This window comes from Nannospalax galili, unplaced genomic scaffold (assembly GCF_000622305.1).
Source record: "Nannospalax galili isolate Female #2095 unplaced genomic scaffold, S.galili_v1.0 scaffold444, whole genome shotgun sequence".
Taxonomy (NCBI): Eukaryota; Metazoa; Chordata; class Mammalia; order Rodentia; family Spalacidae; genus Nannospalax; species Nannospalax galili.
The window spans coordinates 3,843,337-3,865,937 of NW_008354022.1; the positions used below are offsets into that span (position 1 = coordinate 3,843,337).

At 46.3% G+C, this 22,601-nt stretch overlaps 1 protein-coding gene across 8 annotated transcripts in view; it reads right to left on the reverse strand.

Annotated features, from left to right (window-relative positions):
* Positions 1-5,821: 5,821 nt before the first annotated feature.
* The window catches only part of Gtf2i (general transcription factor IIi), an 84,945-nt gene continuing 68,165 nt past the window's right edge, over positions 5,822-22,601 (reverse strand). For all 8 annotated transcript variants that reach the window (XM_008851126.2, XM_008851121.2, XM_008851123.2 and 5 more), the window contains 16 exons: positions 22,254-22,325; positions 20,991-21,174; positions 19,176-19,234; positions 18,729-18,803; positions 16,341-16,442; positions 15,028-15,093; positions 14,551-14,734; positions 13,768-13,823; positions 13,454-13,534; positions 12,500-12,583; positions 11,498-11,681; positions 9,386-9,414; positions 8,465-8,506; positions 7,900-7,941; positions 7,359-7,433; positions 5,822-6,833 (listed from right to left, as the gene is read on the reverse strand). In XM_008851126.2, the coding sequence (XP_008849348.1) occupies positions 7,375-7,433; positions 7,900-7,941; positions 8,465-8,506; positions 9,386-9,414; positions 11,498-11,681; positions 12,500-12,583; positions 13,454-13,534; positions 13,768-13,823; positions 14,551-14,734; positions 15,028-15,093; positions 16,341-16,442; positions 18,729-18,803; positions 19,176-19,234; positions 20,991-21,174; positions 22,254-22,325 (1,319 nt within the window). In that variant the 3' untranslated portion in view covers positions 5,822-6,833; positions 7,359-7,374. The remainder of the gene's footprint in view (positions 6,834-7,358; positions 7,434-7,899; positions 7,942-8,464; positions 8,507-9,385; positions 9,415-11,497; positions 11,682-12,499; positions 12,584-13,453; positions 13,535-13,767; positions 13,824-14,550; positions 14,735-15,027; positions 15,094-16,340; positions 16,443-18,728; positions 18,804-19,175; positions 19,235-20,990; positions 21,175-22,253; positions 22,326-22,601) is intronic.

Sequence of the window (22,601 nt, forward strand, 5' to 3'; positions counted from 1 at the left end):
TGTCCATAACTCCAGTTCCAGGGGATCCGACAGCCTCTTCTGTTCTCCAAGGGCATTGCACGACATGGGTGCACTTACCTACATGCAAGCATAACACTCATACACATAAAATAAAAGTACCAGACTGAGAGATGCATCTTAGCTCTGGAAATTGTTATTGAATATGTCAATGCTGTTGTAATGAAATGCTTCTTCTAATTATGTGGTTATTAAATAAATAATTTTAAAATTAAAAAAAAAAGTAGCAGACTGGTGGAACTAACCTTATTGGATGTTTAACAGCCATAGTTTGAGGCCTATACTAATGTGGTCAGAGAGACTTAAAGGACAGTTTTTGCCCCTTGCCCTCCAAGGTCGACTAAGTTCCAGGGGACTATGGAACATCTCTCAAAATGTCCTGTAACTATGTGTCACCTGTCCTGTTGTTCAGGAAGGCCATGGAGACCCCACAAAATTGACTGAACCAATGTCCAGTCTACAATCCTCAAATGACCTTAAGTGTAAAAATAAATTGATTTGGGCCAACTGTATGGCCTTAAACACCCGAAAGGAAAGTAGAACCAAGAGTAAAGTCATCAGTATATTTAAGAGTTCAAGGGATTACACTACCCAGACATTAGGCTTAAGTCTATATAAAAAGTTATCTAGACAATTATTTCTCATTGATGATTTTGTTCCTAACCAGAAAGTGCTGCTCAGATGTAAGACTTCAAATCTTGGTCTCCAATACTGTACCGCCCACCTGTAGCTAAGGGAGACAACCAGCTTTTGTTCTAAAATGATGGATAAATTTGTTTTCTCCCCCTATCTAGAAGTCTTTGAGAGGGAACTGACACTGATTCTAACCACTCCAGGAGCTATCAAAATGCCTGAAAGCAAATCTTGAATCCATCACCCTAAAGTCCAGACTTGGAAGACAAAAGAAAAATGAGGAGGAACCCAATAGAGGGATGCTTTTGGAAGCCCTTGTCAAGAACTTCCAATGGACTCTTACATGAACATTTGAAAATTGCCCTGTTCTGACTTCTAGTCCCTGTCTAGAACTTGTAATGCTAATTAATTACTCTTGCCTTTACTTCTCCTTCACATCTCCCATTCATGATTCAAAGACTTTCTTTTCCTCCTTGAGATAAGAATTATGCAGTTTGGGAGTCTTAGATAGACCCGCTGAAGGGGTACTCCAATTGCCTCACCTGTGTCCCAGTTCAGCATGGAAGAAGCCAGAGTGGTCTGTGTTCCGATTCCCTATTGGCAACTTGGGTAACCTCTCCAAGAGGATGGTGTGATAAGAATAGGAGGTAGGAATTGGCTAGGCAGTTAGGATAAAAAGGCCCCAAAGAAAAGTAGCCAGTTTCTTGGCTAAAACTCACAATGTCCTTAGGCCTCTTAGCAACATACTCCATTCCAGAGGCCAAAAAAGTCAAAAATATTTGGGAGCTTTTATCTAATCCTTAAAAGGATTACTTCTTCAGAAGGGGGAATGTTAGAGTAGCCAAAAGCCCCATAAAAAAATAAATAAAAGAAGAGAACATGAAGTTATCAGAAAAAAGTGCTGGAGAGATATGGGAGGAGCTGGAGGGGAGGGAGTGGGCATGGAGGCATGGATTTGATCAAAACACCTTATATGCATGTATGAAATTCTCAATTATTTTTTAAAAAATAAGCAAAAAGTGGAGGACTGGAAATAAAAAAAAAAAGGACATCATGGGCAGTTCTTTACAGGTCTAGTCTAAGCGTCTCCTGCTGCTCCTTGTGACTAGCAGCCTCACCCCCAGTTTCTCACTGGACCCCTGACCTATGTGCCTGACCAGCAGCTGTGCAGTGCTCCATGGTTGGGATTTGGGGTTTGGGCATGGTGGTAAAGGACAAGCAGGCTCTGTGGAAACACAGGTCACTACCTCTTTGCATACCTGGGTCTTCTTTTCTCAGCAGAATTATATCAGAGATGTGTTCTGCTGGTCAGGGTGGACCTTGAGGACCCAGGAAGACATGAGGCAGCTGCATTATGGTCCACTCAGGACACCCCTCAACTGCAACACTGCAACCTCCCTTCTCCCTGGGTCCCACCACTCTGCTGTCACTCTTGGCTGAGTAGAGGCACACATCCAGGTTGGGGGCAGTATACCCTGGGGCCTGCCTCACAGCTCTCTTGAATTCAGACCCCACCTCCCAATTCCTAGCCTTGTCCCTTGGCAATCTCATTCAAGCTTCCCAAGCCTCAGTTTTTTCAATAAAATGGCTCAGCCATTTGTGCCCATTTTGTGGGATGCTGTGAAAGGTGAGGTTTGGTAAATGCTGCAGTTAGCAGACGTGAGCCATGCCAGGTATGACTGAAGCTGGGGAAAGTTTCATTGTATAGCCCCAGCTGGCCTGGAACTCACCACACCCAGCTTGGTTTTGAAAGTAATCTTCATTTATTATTATTAGGTCTATTATTATTATTTTATTATTAAAGACAGAGTGTCCCTGTAGGCCCAGCTGGCCTGGAACTCACTATGTAGACCAGGTTGGCCTCAAACTCACAGAGATCCACCTGCCTCTTCCAAGTGCTGGGCATTGTGGGGAGCTGAGGCAGGAAAATTTCAAGTTCTGGGCTACATTAAGATTATAAACCGAGCGCAGTGGCGCATGCCTTTAGTCCCAGCACTTGGGAGGCAGAGGCAGGCGGATACAAAATAAAAGATCCTATCACCTAAAACAAAAAAATAAATAAATAAATAAAATAAAATACTTTTGGGGCTGCAGAGAGAGATGGCTCAGTGGTTAAGAGTGTTGGCTGCTTTTGCAGTGGACCTGGATTTGGTTCCCAGCATCCACATGGCAGCTACACACCATCCATCCGTAATGCAAGGGGCTCTGACACCGTTCTGACCCCTCTGTGGTCATTGCATGACATGGGTGCACTTACACACATGCAGGCAATATGCTCATAAACTAAAAATAATAAGCATGGTGGCACACGCCTTTAATCCTAGCACTTGGGAGGAAGAGGCAGGTGGATATACCTTGGCTGCTTGGTTGGATAGTTTTTTGTTTTGACACAGCGTCTCATGTAGCCGAGAATGAGCCTGAACATGGGATCCTCCTGCCTCCACCTCCTGAGTCCTGGGATTATAGGCCTGTGCCGCCACGGCCACGCTTGGTTTACATAGTACTAACGATGAAACCTAGGGCTTTGACCATGTTAGGTGAGCACTGTACCAACTGAGCCATATCCCCAGCCAAGACTGTTTTTTTTAAAAAAAATTATTACGCACGCACACACCATAGTACATGTGGAGGCCAGGGACAACTTGGAGGAGCAGGTTCTCGCCTTCTAACACGTAGTTCCTGGGAATGGAGCTCTATTAATTAGGCTTGACCAGCAACAGCCTTTACCTGCTGAGCCATCTTGCCAGCTTTTGGAAGCCTCCTCCCTGGGTTCCTCCTTTCTACAAACTGCTGCTTGTCCACCTGAAGACCCAAGTCTGAGAGCAGTCGCCTCCCCACCTCTCTGAAGCTGAGAACGCAGGGCAGGGGGAAGCCTGCCACCTTCCAGGGCAACCCCAGGACAGCAGCTCAGCTAGCCGGGGCTGGGGTGGGTCATCTACAGACAGGAACGTGGAGCAGGACCTGGGGTGTGCCATTTCACACCATGGGACTGAACCCACCTTCTAAAGGCCAACGAAGCTGCCACGGCTCAAGATGCCCACACATTACAGCTCTGTGAATAGGTACTAGACTTTGCTTTTTGGAGACAGGGTTGTACTGTTTCTCTGGCTGGCTCTGAATGCTGTCTCTGCCTCCCAAGTCCAAGGGTTACAGGCCTGGACTACCCCACCACAATCATCCTTATTATCAGTGGTTTTTTGAGACAGGATCTCGTGGCCCAAACTAGCCCTGATCTCACTATGTAGCCAAGGACCTTGAACTTCTACATAGCCCTCTAGAGTGCTGGGAAGACAGGGACGAGCCAGTGCACTTGGCTTTCAAATTGACATTTTGGAAGCAGACTTGCTTTTATTATTTTGGAGACAAGGTGTCATGTAGCCCAGGCAAGTCTCAAACTCCCTATGTAGCTGAGGATAACCTTGGACTTCTGTCCCTCCTACTTCCAGCCTGAGTGCTGGAATTACAAGTGTGTACCACCACACGTGGTTCTGCCTGCTAACCTCTATGGAGCTCTTTTCTTGGAGGACATAAGTCAAGGTACTGAGGGGTTGTTTACAGGCAGCCGCCAGCACAACTCGCAGCTGGTGACATGTTGACACTGAAACTTCTGGAGGTGGGCCTCCCCTGGACATGGTACCAAAGCTGAATGCAAGCTTGTGTTCCCAGAGCAGAAAGACAGCAGGAAGTGCCTTACACACTGGTGTTGTGTCAGGTTTTTGCCCTTAGCCTTCCTCAAAACCAAACCACAAGATGGTGTGTGCAGGGTGGGGTAGGTGAGGCCACTGGGTGCTAGACAGTGGCTGTAGACAGAAGGTGGCTGGGAATCCTGATTAGTGTTGGGCCTCAACTCTGTAGCCCAGGCTGGCCTCCAACTGTGAACAATTCTGCATCAGATCAGTCTCTTGAACAGTTTAATGCCACTACATGCCACTCTAATACTCTTTATTTATTTTTTTTTTTTGAGACAGTGTCTCTCTGTAGCCCTAGCTGGCTTGGAACTCACTATGTAGACCAGGTTGGTCTCTGCCCCTCAAGTGCTGGGATTAAAGGTGTACATCATACTTTTTTGAAATTGGGTCTCATTTAGCTCAGATGGATCTTGACCCTAATTATGTAGTGGAGAAAGGCTGAACTCCTCCTTTCCAAGTAGAGAGCTGTTAGGCATACACCATCATGCCTGGTTCATGTGGACTGAACTCAGGGTTCTGTGCAGGGTAGGCGAGTACTACCTGATCCCAAAATCCCAGGCCAGGAAAATAAACTGGAGTTATGGATAGTTGCTAGCTGCCACATTGTGCTGGTAATTGAACCTGGGTCTTCTGCAAGAATAGTCAGTGCTGTTAACAGCTGAGCCATCTTTGCAGCCCCAGTCCAGGAAAATTTTAACTGACAACTCTGACCCTTCTTAACACAGTGTCTCTACCACCCATTGGTAAACAAACTGTGTCTAACCCAGGGACAATTCTGCCTCATGTATGATCTATGACATGGTAAGTGTCCCCAAGGCCAGAGCTTCACCCTGAAATACCTCAAACTATGCGTGAAACCCTCCCTCTGAGCTGGCTATCTCAGGCAATTACAGTGACAGCTGACAGGTCACCTCTGGTTAAGGCGATCACCCTGCTAGGGAAGGAGGCTGTGTGTACAGAATATCACAAGGCACCAACTGCCAGGATGGGCACAGTGGCACATGCCATTAATCCAAGCACTCAGGAGGCAGAGGCAGGCAGGGCTCTGTGAGATGGAGGCCAGCCTAGTTTACATACTGAGTTTGAGGCCAGCTGAGGCTATAGGGAGACCTTGTCTCAAAATAGCACAAAAGGATATTTGTGCAGAAGCAGGGCCAGAAGGAGTCTGGCTGGGCAGGAGTCCCAGGGTAGGCTCCCTTTGAGGCATCACTGGTTCTTCCTTTGGATGTGTCTTGGCAGCAGGGGTTTTCCAGGTGGAGGACTTGGAACTGGTTCTCCCTGCAGTGAGACCTTGGCTTCAACCTTCTCTCTGCTGTCCCCGAACACAGGTAAGAGGTGGAATGTGGGGACACCAGAAAAAGTCATTCGACCTGTAAGGGACTGAGCCCTGAGCACCCAGCCAGCCCTCTGGTACCCATTGCATCCAGCCCCTATACCCCCAGACACTCAGGAAGACAGCCTGGAAAGAACGAGCTCACATGTGAAAGGCATGGATGGATTTTATTTATTACCCTATATCTACAATTTAATTTGAGGTAAAATATAAGGAACACATAAAAATGCCTATTTCTGCTACCATGTGGTAAGTTTGCCATGTGAACGTGTGATGCAGCTACTGAGCCTATGAGGCACCCCTCCAGCACTTGCAGCTGCTGTCTGACAGCTTCCATTGTCTGTGGGCCCTGAGTGAAGCCCATGGAGGACCAGTGCATGGAGCGTGAGCCCAGGCGGTGCAAAGCTTCTCAACCTCAATCACCACAATGGCACCACAATGGCACCCCATTGGGAAACCATTGGAAACCATTCAAGGAGACACCACCTGGCCCAACCCAAGCAGCATCCAGAGCACCCCATGCTGTCGTGGGTTCCAGGTAGGGGCTTTAGTGTCATCCAGCTGCCCAAGCTCGAATACCTGACCTCTGACCTTCAGGATGCCCGGCATTTACTTGTGGCAAAGTAACGGTGGAAGAGGCTCTGCCAAGGTCCTCTAGGCGCCTCAGAGACACTGTGCACTTGTTACAGTGGGCACAGAGGAACCATGATTGAGAGCTTAGGAAAAGGCTTAGTCACATAGACAGACAGCAGCCCTCCTCAGGCAGAGGAAGGCTGAGCAGGTCACGGAAATGATTCGATAGAAAAACTAAAGCACTGACTACACAGGGCTCTTCGCGGTGAAGCCGAGCTGTCCCATAGGGATCCTCCCTGGCTGGAAGACTCTGCAGCCATGGCTCCGCCCACGACAGAAAACTTGTCCCTGCCATGCCCCATGTCTCTCCAGCGCTGCTGTGAAATCCTTATAATATAATCCCAAGCCAGCAGCCACGCCACCTACAGTCACTCTTTTTAGTTCAATTCACAGAACTGCTGAAAAAGTAGACATTTCTATCTAAAAGTAGAAAAAAAGGTTTGTATAGAAGGTATTTCTGTTATACAAGTATATTACACAGTGGGGGCAGTCACGTTCCGAACGCTCTTCTCCACTGACACTGGAGGCTGAAGCAGAGAGAAAACAAGCAAGAGGTTAATAACAGCTGTACCACACCCTCATAGCACACACCTGCCACCAGAGAGAAAGAAAGAAAAGAACCCCAAGACCATCACCTGACAGGGTGAGTTGGTAAGGGAGGCTACTGGGAAGAGCCCACAACCTCAGCAGACACACCTGAGGCTGGGACAACAGAATGCAATCCTCACTCTTACCCCACTCATGCTGAGCAGGTCTGTAACAATGGGGCCCAGCCTCTAACTGCAAGCACTTCTTCATTTTTCTTTTCTTTTTTTTCAGACAGGGTCTCATTGTGTAGCCCTGGGTGACCTGGGGCTATGTGGTCCTATGTAGGACTGTGTAGACCAGGCTAGCCTTGAACTCAGGTTCCCCCTCCCAACCCCCACAGGGATTAAAAGCGAATGTCACCACACCCTGCACTTCTGCATTCATGTGAGAAACACAGAAAAAACCCAGCCTGCAGCTCCCAGGTCACCTGTATTCAGACCTTGAGGCCCTGCATCCTGACTTACCCTGGAGGGACAAGGTCTACCACGTGGGGTCTGGCTCCTGCTTGATCTGCGAGCTCCCATCCGTCTCTTTAATTTCTAGCAGGAGAAACAGGAGGGCAAGGGTAAGCTGTATGATTGATGTGAGTCTGCTTGCCTATAAATGTTCCACACGAAACTATCTGACTGAAGTCCTCTACCTGCTGCATCTGTGAGATGTGGTTTATTTTTGTGTATGTGATAGAACCCAGAGCTCTGCAAACAATAGGCAAGTACTCTACTGCTGAGCCATACCCAGCTCACTGCTCTTCTGTGTACTTACTGCCACACCCAGTTTAGGATACAGAAGCAGCTAGAATCACCCAGAACAGAGTGGGGAAGCCGGAGCAGAAGCCTGTCTGGAGACTGCATTCAGCAGTGTTCTTTAGCATGAGCTACAAATCTAATCAATTCACCTAGAAACAAATGTACAAAGCAGCAGACAGCAGCACAGAGCCCAACCTGTCCTAATCAATGCATGGTCAATCACTCCAGATCTCCACAAGTAACCAGGATCACCCTTTACCTTCTGCTGCTGGAACTTCCAACTGGCTTGGCTCTGCTGATTCTAAAGAGAAACATATTAAGACTTATTTGAACAGTTTTTGAAGGTTGCTTTGAACTCTTTAAAGAACCTAGAATGAGGGCAAGGAGGAAGAAGAAGAGGGGAGAAAAACCCCTATGGTGAAATATCCCATCAACTTCTGGCCTCGACAAGCAGGTGCACCCACACTTGTACACAAACATACCCAGAAAGAAAAAAAAGCAAAGCAGTGACCTTCCTAGTGGTTTTATTCTAGGACCTGGTCCTGGGCTTCCTGACATCATGACTGACCTGGACCATGGATTTACAGTGTACAGCCCACAGCTGGTAGCCAGCCAGGACCCACAGCTCAGCTTATACATATTTTACTGGCCTTCAAACATGGCAGTCAAGGAAGAAACAGAGACAGTCCATGTGTGTTCGAGTGTAGATGTGCACTGTTATCAACTCCCCCAAGAGCAGGCAAGTGTGAGCAGAAACAGCTCAGCCACTCAGGCAGGGTGCCACCACACATGCAGGGCACTATGGTCCACCCTGTTTCTCTCACCTTGCATCACAGGACCCTCTGACTCGCTCTGATCAACCAGCTCTGAAACAAAAGGGGCAGTTAGAGGATGGTTTACTGATGTTGTCACATTTGACCGTGCTATTTTTATTTTAAAACTATGTCTGTGTATGTCCACATGTACCTGGAGGTCAGAAGGGTGCTGGATCTACCTAGCTGGAGTTACAGGTGGTTGTGAGCAGCCTGACATGGATGCTGGGAACTAGATTGGGGTTCTCTGCAACAACATCAAGTGCTCTTACCAGGTAAGCCATCTCTCCGGCACTACACTTGACTGTTTTTATGGTAATGCTTCAACTTTGCCATAATTGCCATTATTTTACAAAAGTGGGAGGGGCTGGGCAAGATGGCTCAGCAGGTAAAGGCACCTGCCACCAAGTCGGACAACCTGAGATCAATCCTAGGACCCACGTGGCAGGAGGAGAAAACTGATACCCAAAAGCTGTCCTCTGACCTCCACATATGTACCATTGGGATGTACCCTCCCCCAGCCCTGTAAATAAATAAATGTAATTTTAAAAAAAAGAGTGGAAGGAAAACTAACAGTGTTGGTGGATCCCACCAGAATCATGAATTTCAGTTATTATAAAACCTTCACAGACTTCTGCACAGAAACAAGAATAAAACTGAGCATTGTAAACATAAACCTGGGGGGCTCAGAAGATAATGGTCTTTAGAAACTAGAAATTAGGCAGAAGATACAAGAACTGACATTCACAAAAAGATTCACTGGCTTTCTATTTTTTTGAGACCGGGTCCCACATGACCCATGCTATCTTGAATTCCTGTGGCTGTTGTTTTCCACTTCAGACTACATGGCTGATGTTTCTTTTTGAGGGTTGCTCCGCAGCCCCCCTCCCTCCCACATGCTCAGATCCAGAAAAAGCTTCATGAGATACTCACGGTTGTTAATCACAAGTCCTGGAAATGGTCTAAAGAGAAAAACAAATTGTATGATGAAATACTTTATTTTTATTCTACAAGAACATCTAGCCATTTTAATATGTTAATTTATGTCACTTATGCATTAGAATGGTTATTACTCACTACTTTATAGCAGTTGAGTCCACTTCTGTTAACATGTTTATTATATATAATGCATATATTAGTCATCTACAGTAGTTACGTTACATGCACTATGCATGTTGCCTATTTAGTCATGTGTTATATGTAATGTGACTATCACCAGTACAGGTAGACAGCATACACAGGAATACCTAAACAGAGGGGAGCACATGCTAGATTGCAGTATAGGGAAGGCAGCTTCCTGCTGGCCTCTGGGGAGAGTGGACATCTAAGTCTCTGGTGGTTGTGGGGAAGGAGAGCTAAGCCCATTGGGCAGGTTTAGTCTTGGGGCAGAAAATAAGAGGTTATGATAACATGGGATTTCTGCTTAGGGAGGTGACACTTTTTTTCTATTTCTGTTTTTTGTAAAAAAATATTTTATTATTTTATTTTATGTGTATGCGTGTATTGCCTGCATGTGTGTAAGTGCACCCGTGTCACACAATGCATGCAGAGGACAGAAAAGGCTGTTGGATTCCTTAGAACAGGAGTTATGGACAGTTGTTAGTACCATGTGGGTGCTGGGATTCGGACCTGGGTCTTCTCCAAGAAGAGCCAGTGTTCTTAAGTGCTGAGCCATCTCTCCAGCCCTGTTTCTGTTCTTTATTTTATTTTTTTAATTTTTCTTTATTTTTTTTGTCTTTTTGAGACAGGGTCTCCCTGTAGCCCCAGCTGTCCTGGAACTCACTATGTAGACCAGCCAGGCTGGCTTCGAACTCATAGAGATCTACCTGCCTCTGCCTCCCGAGTGCTGGGATTAAAGGCGTGCGCCACCACGCCTGGCTTCTGTTCTCTTTTTAAAGACAGGGTCTCCCCGTCACCCCAGCTGGCTGGGAACTCACTATGTAGATTGGGCTGGCCTTGATCTCAGAAATATCCACCTGCATCTACCTCCCTCCGAGTGCTTGGATTAAAGGTGTGTACCACCATGCTCAGCACTTTCCATTCTTTCTTTGAGATAGCATCTTGCTCTGTAGCTTAGGCTAGCAGTGAACTGGTAGCAATCCCCCTGCCCCAAGCCTCCCAGAATAGCAGGTATAGTTGACACTTCTTATTGTGCAGCTGGAGGGCAGGCGGCACCACTGCTCCTTAGGTCATAAGGAGGGCTCCAAGGCCAGTTGATCCAGTCACAGGGAAGGCGCCAGCACCTGACCCAAGAAGTCCACGGCCACGAGCCCTGAGGCACTGGCCCAATTCTTCTGTGACAGACAGCAGACATTTTAGGTTTTGTAGGCCCCATTACTCTGATTTTCCATTAAGATTAAAAAGTAGTCAAGAGTTGGAGGCAAATGTGTTTCACATGAAAAAACAAACCAAACCAAACCAAACCAAAAACAAGAAAAAAGGTGAGAAGCTGGGTTGGTCCATAGGCCATAGACTGCCAATTTCTCACCTCAAAAACTAGAGAATTAAGATGGTTTCATGCTAGGCACAGTGTGTGCACCTGTAATCCCAGCACTTGGGAGGTTAGGCAGGAGAATAGAGGGTTCAAATTCAGCAAGATCCTATCTCAAGAAGTCACCTCAGCCAGCAGTGGTGGCATAGCCTAAAACTGCAGCACCTGGGAGGCAGTAGCAGGAAATTTCTTTGAGTTTTAGGCCAGCCTGGGCTACAGAGTAAGTGCCAGACCAGCAAGTCAGGAACAGAAAGTGAGACCTCCCTCACCACCACCCCCCCAAAACCAAAAAATAGGGCTGGAGAGATGGTTCAGTGGTTAAGAGGCTGCTCTTCCAGAGAACCCAGGTTTAGTTACCAGCACCCACAAGGCGGAAAATAACCATTTGTAACACTAATTCTAGGGGAATCTGATGCCCTCTTCTGACTTCTGAGGGTACTGCAGGACACAGGTACATTTACATACATTCAACACTCATACACATTAAAAACCAAAAAACCCCAAACCAAATGCTTAGCCACCTGACCTGTGACTATCAGGAAACACCCACTTACCTAATGACAGTGAACTTGATAAACTCTGCAGAGTCTAAGATCCTCCGCATGGAGCTGATCTCCAGGTAGCTAGGGGCTTTGAAGGACACTCCAGGGGGCATGCCATCAACCACCACACAGCCAGGGTTGATGGTGATCTTTCTGTAGGGGACCTTCACTGGGAAGCCCATGCCAATAGCTTCACCTGCATGAGAACCACATGGAGCTGGGTGACCACACATCCAAATAACCAACCAGTCTTAAACACCAACCTTAATTTTATTATTTACTTATTCAATTTTTCTTTCAGTTTTTGAGACAGACTTTCTCTGTAGCCTTAGCTGGCCTGGAACTTACTATGTTGATTAGGCTGGCCTTGACCTGCCTCTGCTTCTTGAGAATTAGAATTAAAGGTGTGAGCCACCAGGCCTGGCCCAATTTTATTTTATTTTTTTCTTTTTCGGAGCTGAGGACTGAACCCAGGGCCTTGTGCTTGCTAGGCAAGCACTCTACCACTGAGCTAAATCCCCAACCCCCCAATTTTATTTTTAAAAAAGATTTTTGTCTGGGTTTGTTTTGTTGAGACCTGCTCTCACTATGAAGCCCTGGCCTGGAACTCACAGAGACCCATCTGCCTCTGCTTCCTGAGTGCTGGGATCAAAACACCACACCCAGCAAAAGATTTTATTTTTAATTATGTATTTGTGTATGCCTGTGTATGTGAATGCAGGAGTCCTTAGATGCCAGAAAACAGTACTGGATCGCCTAGAGCTGGAGTTACAGGTAGTTGTAAGATGCCTGGTATAAGTGCTGGGAACCCAACTTGGGTCCTCTGCAACAGCCAGCACTCTTAACCTCTGTGCCATCTCTCCAACCCATCAACCTTAGTTTTATTAGTTTGGATACTGATCATCAAAGAATTTCAGAACAAAAGACTTGATTTTTTTTTTTTATAGCTAACTGACGAACATCTACTGCAAGGATTCTATGAAAATGAACTTTCCCGGCTTATCACAAACTCACCGAACTTGCGACTGAAAAGGTCGTTGACCTGCTCCCGCAGCTGCCTGGCCTTTTCAACTTTGGACAGTCTTTCATTATCGTCATCTACAACAGTCAAGAGCAAACCCAAGCCATAAGGAACTTGAGATGCCAAGCAAATCTGATTCTGCATGTTTCCCACAGAGTTCTTGAATCATAATACCACCAAGAGGTAAATAACCATTAAAAAATTATAATATCCAAATATAAAAACAGCAATAAAAATGTCTTCAGAACAACAACAAAAAATTATATCAACTGGAAATGGCACAACCTTATTTCTGTTAAGGAAATCTTTCCCTGCAGTTTTATGAAGATTTATTTTTATTTTAAGTGTGTGCATGTTTTGTCTGCATGTATTTACAAGCAATAGGTGCATGCCCACAGAGGCCAGAAGAGGGTGTCAGAGCCGTTGGAGGAATAACACATGGCTGTGAGAAGTGTAGTGTGGGTCCTTCGCAAGATCAGCAAATGCTCTTAATTGCTGAGCCAACTCTCTAGCCCCCAGATTTATTGTTTTAAATTATGTGTATGTATGTCAATCTGTTGGGGTGCATGCCATATGTGTGGGTGTCTATAGTGTTAGCTTCCCTGGAGATGAGTTTAAAGGAGATTATGAGCTGCCTGATGTGGGTGCTGGGGACTAAACTCAGATCCGCTGCAAGAGCAATAAGCATTTTTGACCACTGATCAGTCTCTGCGGCCCCTTATAGAGAACTTGTAAAGGACAGAGACACTGGGTGTTGAGCAGAGCCAAGCTCAGGCAGGTGCTATGTAGTCAGGTTGACAGAGGGATAGCCTGGGCATAGCAAACAGAACAGCACACCACATAAGCTGGCCCCAAGGGATTAGAAGCACTGTGGACACTGCAGATGGCTTCTGGAATCCTAACAAACAGAAAGGACCCCACAGCTAGGATGTAGACAGGAGCCATACCTGGAATCGTCACCTGAATGATGTTGAGGTCTTCCACACCAGATGCAGTGGTGTTAACGTTGGGGGATGAATTTATTTTCCCTGAAAGAAACTGAAGATTAGGGTTTATACAAAACACAAAGAGTTAAACTTCTCTCTAACGACCAAAGCTGTGAGCTTGCATTCGGTCATGAGGCAGGTCTGTAAGCTGGCCTGTGAGGCTGCTACTGATGCTGTGCCCTGGTGTGGAGCCGAATATTGCACAAGCAGTTCTGTTTAAAGAACCACAGCCTGCCTTGGGCTCAATGCCATGGTGCTGTTCCAGGGACACTCACGTGGAGGGCTCTTGGAGGGGGTGCTCTCCTTGATGGCCGTCTCAAACATCTCAGGCCTATAAGCAAGAGGAAGAAGGTGTGGGCTGGTTAACCCAAATTAACGGCCCAGGGGAAGACACACAGGTGAAAGCCCTGAAACTCTATGAGCACATGGTGCCAACAGCAGGAGAAGCAACCTAAGTCGGGAACTGTGTCCGTGTCCATCCCGCCCTCCCTCCCCCTCCCAACCCTGTGGTCATAGTAGTCTCCCTGCATTCTTCTTCCCAAGGGAGACATTCCCAGACAAGAGTCAGTGCCAGGCCCAAGAGCAGAAACAGGAAATGCCTGTGCACACAGCCACTCCTGCCCAATAAATAAAATACAACAACATTAAAAAATTTTATGTGAGACCTATGTACACACGTGTGCAGGTGTATGTGCCTATACCTGTGCAGTGCCAGAGGAGGGCCTCGGGTATCCTCTTATCATGCTCATATTCCTGTGAGACAGGGTCTCTCACAGAACCAGCAGCCCACATTCACTCCGAGGCAGCCTGCCCCCACTCCTAGCATGGAAGTACAGGCTCAAGAACTTGCCCAGCTTGTTAGGAGGGAGTTGGGATCTAAGCTCAGGTCATCATGGCTGTGCAGCGGCAGTCTTAACCACCGAGCACTTTCTCCAGCTCTATTAACAGGCCTCTTGGAGAGCTATACCCAGCCCACTAAACTGCAAACCCAGGGGTCCGTGTCCCAGACAGTGTAGCAGTCTCAACCTACAGCCCCTGCCCACCCCTGAACTCCTCACTTCTTAATGATGAACTTAATCTTGGCCTTGTTCCGGAGTATCTTCTCCAGCCGTGGAATGCCAAATGTGGACGGCCTCCGGAAAGGCACCCCTTCAGGTAAACCTTCAACATAGAAGTCTTCTGGGAAGGACTCGAATAATGCAAACGGCACTTTCACAGCCTGTTTAAGGCCAAGAGCCTCCCCTGCAACACACAGCAACTCTCATTCTGTGGCATGGCTAGAAAGGGCCCTCAGCACTCTGCATCCACTAAGTACCCTCATTTAGAAATCATGCTCATCTTAATGCTTGAAAACATTCTTCCAATTCCTGGTGCTCAGTAAAGCAGACATGAGCTGGAAGGCAGCTAGCCCACATATCCGTAGTGATGAGACAAGGCAGCTAACCCACAGATCTGCAGTGATGAGGTGTTTGAAGGCTGCCTTCAGCCCTGTCTTACGGAGTTCTTCATACTCAAGTGTTTCCAAACAAACCTACCGCATTTCTCATTGAAAAGGTTTTCCACTTTCTGCTTCAGATCTGTGATCTTGGCATTCCAGGCCTCTGTGGATGAAGACAACAGCACCTATCAGCAAGTGATTCCCAGGAGGGGCAGCAGGGATTTTACCTGTCTTTTACTGTGCGGCTTTACAAACACTTAAGGCACTTTGTTTTCATCTGTATTGTGGATACTCACTGTACTTACCATGTTACACAAGGGCACAGACATAGACTATGTATTTCATGTTGAACATATCCCATCCCAATTCGTCCCCTCTGTTTTAGGTGTTTGTAGCTTATATATACATGATTCTGTATCTATATAAAAAACACCTAGGACCAGGTATGGTGGTGCATGCCTTTAATCCCAGCACTGGGGAGGCAGAGGCAGGAGGATCTCTGTCACTTCAAGACCAGCCTGGTCTACATAGTGAGTTCCACGCTGTCTGGGGCTACAGGAAGACCCTGTCTCAAAAAGAAAAAAACACAGGTTTTTGGGGTTTTTTTTTTTTTTTTTTTTTTGGGTCTTTTTGAGACAGGGTCTCCCTGTAGTCCCAGCTGTCCTGGAACTCACTATGTAGACCAGGCTGGCCTCAAACTCACAAAGATCCGCCTGCCTCTGCCAACCAAGTGCTGGGATTAAAGGCGTGTGCCACCACGCCCAGCTACACCTAAGTTTTTAATATGGCTCTATCTTGGGTCCTACCTTTCAATCCGGATATAACAATCATTGGACTAGATCAGTAATACTCTGGCTATAAAGAAATGATAAGAAATGATCTGGGGCTGGAGAGATGGCTCAGCCGTTAAGAACACTGACTATTCTTGCAGAAGGCCCAGGTTCGAATCCCGGCACCCACATGGCAGTTAACAACTGTCTGTAACTCCAGTACCAGGGGATCTGACAGCCTCTTCCAAGGGCATTGCACGACATGGGTACACTTACCTAAATGCAGGCAATACATGCATACACATAAAATGAAAAATAATAAAATAAAATATTTAATAAAGAAATGATCTGTGCTGAAATAAAGAACAAAGTAACTCTCCCAGGTTGGTTAGTGTCCACTGTGTGCCACATCTGGCTCTGAGTACATGTAATGTCCTAGTATTTGTATCTTCAGGCACATTTTGCACTTGGCTCATTGGAAGCGCAGAATTAAGAGTCAAATGCAGGCAGCCCAGCTCTAGAGACTTCATGTTCATCTCTGACAGACTGACTCACTAAATAAAAGTCAACCAACCTGCTGAAATTGTGCATTAATTCCTTTTGTTTAGCATGCTGAAATAAAGAATTAAAAGACATTTACCAAAGGAAAACTCTCTCCCTCGAGGCTTGAAGGGAACGTTTGAACCATTGGTCTGGGTAGGAGTTCGAACAGTAGAGGTTTGAGGATTATTGTTGTTAGGGCCTAGAGGAAAAAAAAAAAAAAAAAAGCTGTAATCACCCTGTGTTTATTTCAAGTTAAACCAGAAAAAAGTCCAATGAAAATGGGCATTCCAAGGGCTGAGTGTGGTGGTGCATGCCTTTAATCTCAGCACTTGGGAGGCAGAGGCAGGCAGATCTCTGAGAGTTCAAGGCAGCTTGTTCTTAGTGAGTTCCAGGACAACAGGGGCTATAGGGAGACCCAGTCTCAAAAAAAGACCAAATAAATAAATAAATAAAATGAAAAAAATAAAAGGAAAAAGAAAATGGGCATTCCAGTTGGGTATGCCTGCCTGAGCAGCCTGCCTGCCTCTCCCCCAGCACCCCCAACCTTGATCGGAACTAAATATGGTTGATCGTAGGACTCTGGCCAGTAATAACAACAAGGCTCCTGAGATCCCAGGACGGCTAGAAGGAAACACACCGCCAGTATCCTGCAGGAGGGGCTTCTGCCTCCAGAAAGGCCTTCTATCCTGCTGCCAGGCCATATGCAAATATTCTCACATTGCTCAGGCCTATGTGGGACTGGCTCCTGGGTGGGTTTTCTGATCAGAAGGGACATGAGGTGCATTTTATAAGTGATCATAAGGGTCAGAGCCCTGGGTATGGAACATCCTTGTTAGACCCTCTGCAAAAGCAGCAAAGGATGTATACTGAGTGTGGCCAGTGCTGAGCAAGACACTGGACCTGGGTCCCGATCTTCGTTATTAGATACTTAGTAACTAATGAGCTCGCTTTCTTTGAGGAAATAGGTTCTGTGTCAGTACACAAGGCAACTAAGAGGGAGTAATTGCAGGCTCTTGATACACACTTGGCCTCGAGGCTCATGGGAAGCATCCCCTAAGCAGCTATTCTCATGGCAAGATGGAGTCAGGAGGGAATTCTGTGGGAGGCTGCTGGTACTATGTAGTATTCATACCAGGAACTTCAAGAGATGGTACTCTGGCACACCCAGTGGGAGCAGAGGGAAGCAAATAAATCTGAGAACAAAGCTGAATTACCTGACTCAGCATGCTGCTATTCAAACCACCCATAAGCTAACTTTCATCAAAAAGTAGGAAAAACAGCCCGGTATAATGGCACACGCCTTTAATCCCCAGCACTTGGGAGGCAGAGGCAGGTGGATCTTTGTGAGATCGAGGCCAGCCTAGTCTACATAGCAAGTCCCAGGACAGCTGTGCTAACAGGGAGACTCTGTCCCCAAAAACTAAGAAAACAAATAGGAAAAGAGACAAGAGTGTTTGCAGGTCCTGCTGTCTGCCATTTTATCATTACAGAAAAAGTATCTTGGGGGGGGTGGTTCCAAGCAGATTTCCAAGCAGAGTATCATGGTCATTGGAGGTTTTTGTTGTTCTTTTTGATTCAGAGTCTCCCCAGCTGGCCTGGAACTCAATTGCTTTTACAGTTTTAATAAGAAACACTCATAAAACTGCGCTGGGGAGACAGCTCAGTCAGTAGTTGTGCCCTTCTCGTAAGTAGGAGGACCTGAATTCCATTACCTAGGAATATATTCCCAGTCCTGGGGAGGTGGAGACAGGTGGATTGCTGGCACTTGCTGGCCAGTTAGTCCAGCTTACTCAGTGAGCTCTAGCCCAATAAGAGGTCCTGCCTCAAAGTGGACAGTGTTCCTGAGGGTTGACTCTTGAACTGTCCTATGACAATGCACACTGAACATACTATGTGCACACACATACAGACACATTAAAAAGAAGAAATATTCCTAAGGCCAGCATACTGTCACAGACAGTTTTTCACACACAAAATCAGTCTAGAAATCCCCAAGTGTGTACGAATTAGTGGCCTTATACAATTGGTAAAGTGAAGAGTCAAGAAAGAGATTGGGGGAGGGGGACACGACCTGGAGAGATGGCTCAGTGGTCAAAAGCACTAGTTGCTTAAAAGGACCTGGGTTTGATTTCCAGCACCCACACGGCAGCTAACAACTGTCCATAACTCCAATTCCAGGAGAATCTGATGCCCTCTTCTAACCTTTATGGGCATTGCACGACACAGGTGCACCTACATGCAGGTAATATACTCATGCACATAAAAATAATAAATACAAATAAAAATTATGTGTGTGTGTGTTTTTGAGACAGGGTCTCCCTGTAGCCCCTGCTGGCGTGAAACTCACTATGTAGCCCCTGCTGGCCTGGAACTCACAGAGATCCACTTGCCTCTGCCTCCCAAGTACTGGGATTAAAGGTGTACGCCACCGTGCCTGGCCCATAAAATATTTTTTGAAAAAAAGAAAGAGATGGGAACAGCTCACCTTCCACAGTGACCTCAATCTCAGGAACCTTGGAGTTGCTCCCAGGGCTTCGAGGTCTTTTTGGGGACTGCAATGCTGTAAGGCAAAGTACAAAGTTACCTTTGCAGACTACAAAAACACAGAAGGGATGCTTGTAAAAGCAGAGTATTAAAAGTCATACAGTTTAGCTCTTTTCAAAGAAACCTGAAGCATTAAACTGGTAGTGAAATCCTCCACATGAGTGCCAACAAAGCTGTGGTGACATGAACAAAGGAGGATGCAAACATCAACTTCCAATGAAATGGCAACAGAAGAAAGAAAAAGACCCATAAAGTAAAGCAGCTTCACAGTGAAGAAATAAACTGAAGCCCACAATGGCAATGGGTGAGTCAGCCACATGAGCAATGCTGATCCAAAGTGAATTCTCACCCTGATGGGGAAGGAAAGCAGAAACAGGCAGCCTCTTACCTTTAGTGTTTATTTTACTAGCCATTCCAGGAGGCAAGTAGGAGACCACTAGCTCAGGTCTACAAAGAAAAACACAGCACGTTTCAACCTCCGGTGTGGTGGGGCTCCATAATCAGCAAACATCACCGTGACTCGGGTTTCTAAACGTGTGTGTGTGTGTGTGTGTGTGTGTGTGTGTGTGTGTGAGAGAGAGAGAGAGAGAGAGAGAGAGAGAGAGAGAGAGAGTATGTCATTGGAGCGCAGTGCTCAAAGAGGCCAGAAGAGAGTGTCAAGATCCCCAGGAGCTGGAATTACAGGTAGTTGTGAACTGCCTGATGTGCCTGTTGGGAATCCAACTCAAGTCCTTTGGAAGAGCAACAAGTGCTCTTAAACACTGAGCCATCTCTCCAGCCCCCTATGACTTATTTTTTATTTTATGTGTATGCGTGTTATTGCCTGCATGTAGGTAAGTGCACCTGTGTTGTGCAATGCCCTCGGAAGACAAAAGAGGCTTTTGGATGCCCTGGGACTGGAGTTACGGACAGTTGTTAGCTGCCATGTGGGTGCTGGGATTCGAACCCGGGTCTTCTGCAAGAACAGTGTTCTCAACTGGCGAGCCATCTCTCCAGCCCCAATGAAATTTCTTTTTTTTTTTTCTCCGTCTTTTTGAGACAAGGTTTCCCTGGCCTGGATTTGCTAATGGAGACCAGGCTGGACTATTATAATTTTTTTTTTTTGGTCTTTTTTTTTTTTTTTTTTTTTTTTGTCCCTATAGCCCCAGCTGGCCTGCAACCCCCTATGTAGACCAGGCTGGCCTCAAACTCAGAGATCCACCTGCCTCTTTGACCAGAATGCTGGGATTAAAGGTATGAGCCATTACGCCCAGGCTTTTTGTTCTTTTGGTGCTTGTGTGCATGTGTTGTATGTGTGAGTACAGGTGCATGTGTGCCATGTACCTTCTACTTTGTTGAGGCAAGGTCTTTCCTGTTTCTGCCATGCTGTGTACTCCAGAGTAGCTGGTCAGCCTCACCATAGCAATGCAGAGATCACAGATGTGCATCACCACATCTGGCTTTTCATGTGGGTTCCAGAGAGCCAGGGGCTAGAGAGATGGCTCAGCAGTTAAGAGCACTGACTACTCTTGCAGAGGGCCCAGGTTTGATTCCCAGCAACCGCATGGCGGCTACAAACCATCTTTGACTCCAGTTCCAGGGGAATCTGAAGCCCTCTTCTGACTTCCGCGGCATTGCATGACGCGGGTACACTCACATACACGCAGGGAATACACTCATACACATAAAAATAGTAAGTAAAATATAAAAAAAAATTAATATTAGTTCAGTTCCTCTAACCACTGATATTCTGTAGAAAAGCAAAACACTGATATTATTTACAATGACCACAGGGAAAACAGAGCAGAGGGCATGCTCAGTGGTACAGCATCTGCTTAGAATCCCCCAGTGAGTGACTAGAGACATGGCTCAGTAGTAGAACGTGCCTAGAATCCCCCAGTGAGGGGGTGGTGGCATGGCTCAGTGACAGACTACTTTCGGACCATGTGCAAACTCCTAGGTTCAATTCCCAGCACCGTGAACTTCAGCCTTGTGGACCTGTCTTATGCAGCAACAGCAGGCAGCAGCATTGTCTCTGGACATTATCGTGAGGCAGTTACTGTTCTCCTCATACAGAGGAAGGTGTGGCATAGAATAAAGTTCACAGAAGGCAGGACCACAGTTCAAAGCTAAGGCTTCAAAGTTATGTCACCAATAATTTTAAATAGGAACACGATTTTACTAGTTTCAAAGAAAAGTGGCCATGGTGGCAAACAGAACTTACTTTTTAACAACAAACTTGATTTTATTGCTTCCACGGACAATCCTCTCAAGGCGAGGAATCCCAAACCAGGTGGGGCTTCGGAAAGGAATTCCTTCAGGCAGGCCTTCCACGTAAAGGAACTCAGGATTTGACTCAAACACAGGGTATGGCACCTTCACTGCCTCTGTGAGGCCGAGAGCTTGGGCTGAAAGAGCAGGGGACACAACTTGTGGGGAGAGTTTCATAGGTGTTTTCTCACCAGAGCCTGTAATCAAACAGGTCAGTCCCAAGTTCCTATACTAGCCAGAGCCACTCACTACTCAACACAATCTGTTTAGTATGCTGTGCAAAGCAGCAGCCTAAAAAAAAAAAAAAAACAAAACTCCAGCATATTTTGGATTTTAGGGCAGGGTGTTAGTACATAGCCCAGGCTGGCCTCACACACATAGCAAGAGCCACCACACCCAGAAAAACAAAACAAACGGATGCTTTTAAGAACATTCAAACAAATCCATCGCATGACCCCCAGGCCATGAGTCAAAATGATCTCTGTGGAGTTGTGGTGGTGCATGCATTTAATCCTAGCACTCAAGAGGCAGAGACAGCAGATTGGTGATTTCGAGGCTACCCTGGTCTACATAGCAAGTTTTAGGCCAGTTATGGCTACTTAGAGAGACCCTGTCTCAAAACAAAACAAACTCCTTAATGATGTCTGTGAGGCAAAAGTAAGCTAAGGCCAGTGTACACAGCATGGTGCCAACACCTGTGCTGTCCTCTAGGTGCCAATCTGCTCCGTTCATGCCTAAGCTCCTCAGTAAAAACAAAAGATCACAATGCTGGCACCTTCTATCTTTTTTCCTCCATGACAGTCAGACAATGCTCCAGGATACTGCTGTCAACCACTCTAAGCTCAAACAAATGCTGAAGCGCATGTGACTCTAGGGGCTCTTACTTTACTCCCCTTTATTCCCACTGTGACACAAAACTGAAGCTGAGAGGACTGAAATCTATGATGTGGTTTAAGTAGTATGCTTAGCTATAAACTAAACTAAGACCCAACTTCTCTCTACACTCTGAATGAACATGGCCATTGTCCCTTTTTTTGTTTTTTTTGAGACCTGTAGCCCTAGTGGACTGGAACTTCCTATGTAGTACAGGGTAGCCTGTCTACCTGCTTCTGCTTCTGCTTCTGCTTCCCAAATGCTGGGATTAAAGGTGTGTACCACTGTGCTTGGCCCACTGACTCTTCTTAAACCAAGACGTTAGCATTGTATTTAAACTTACCAAACTTTAAATTAAAAATCTCTTCTACTTGCTTGCGTAGTTTAGTGATCCTGACATTCCAATCTTCTTTGACTGGAAAGAAACAAAATTAAATGTAATGAATATGTTGTTCATAGGGAGTGATTGACACATTTAAGACACAGATAGGACTAGAGCAGAGACACCTTCTCTATAATAACACTCCCATGCTGTGGAACCTGTCTTCTAAGTGTGACATGGTGTTGTCACCTGTAAATCACAACGGCTGTGATCAGCCTTCTGCTACTTCCCTACGGAGGTGGCCACCACTGCCTGCAGGTGAGGACCACAGAGGGTACATGGAGGCCCTACAATGAACTGTGTTTAATG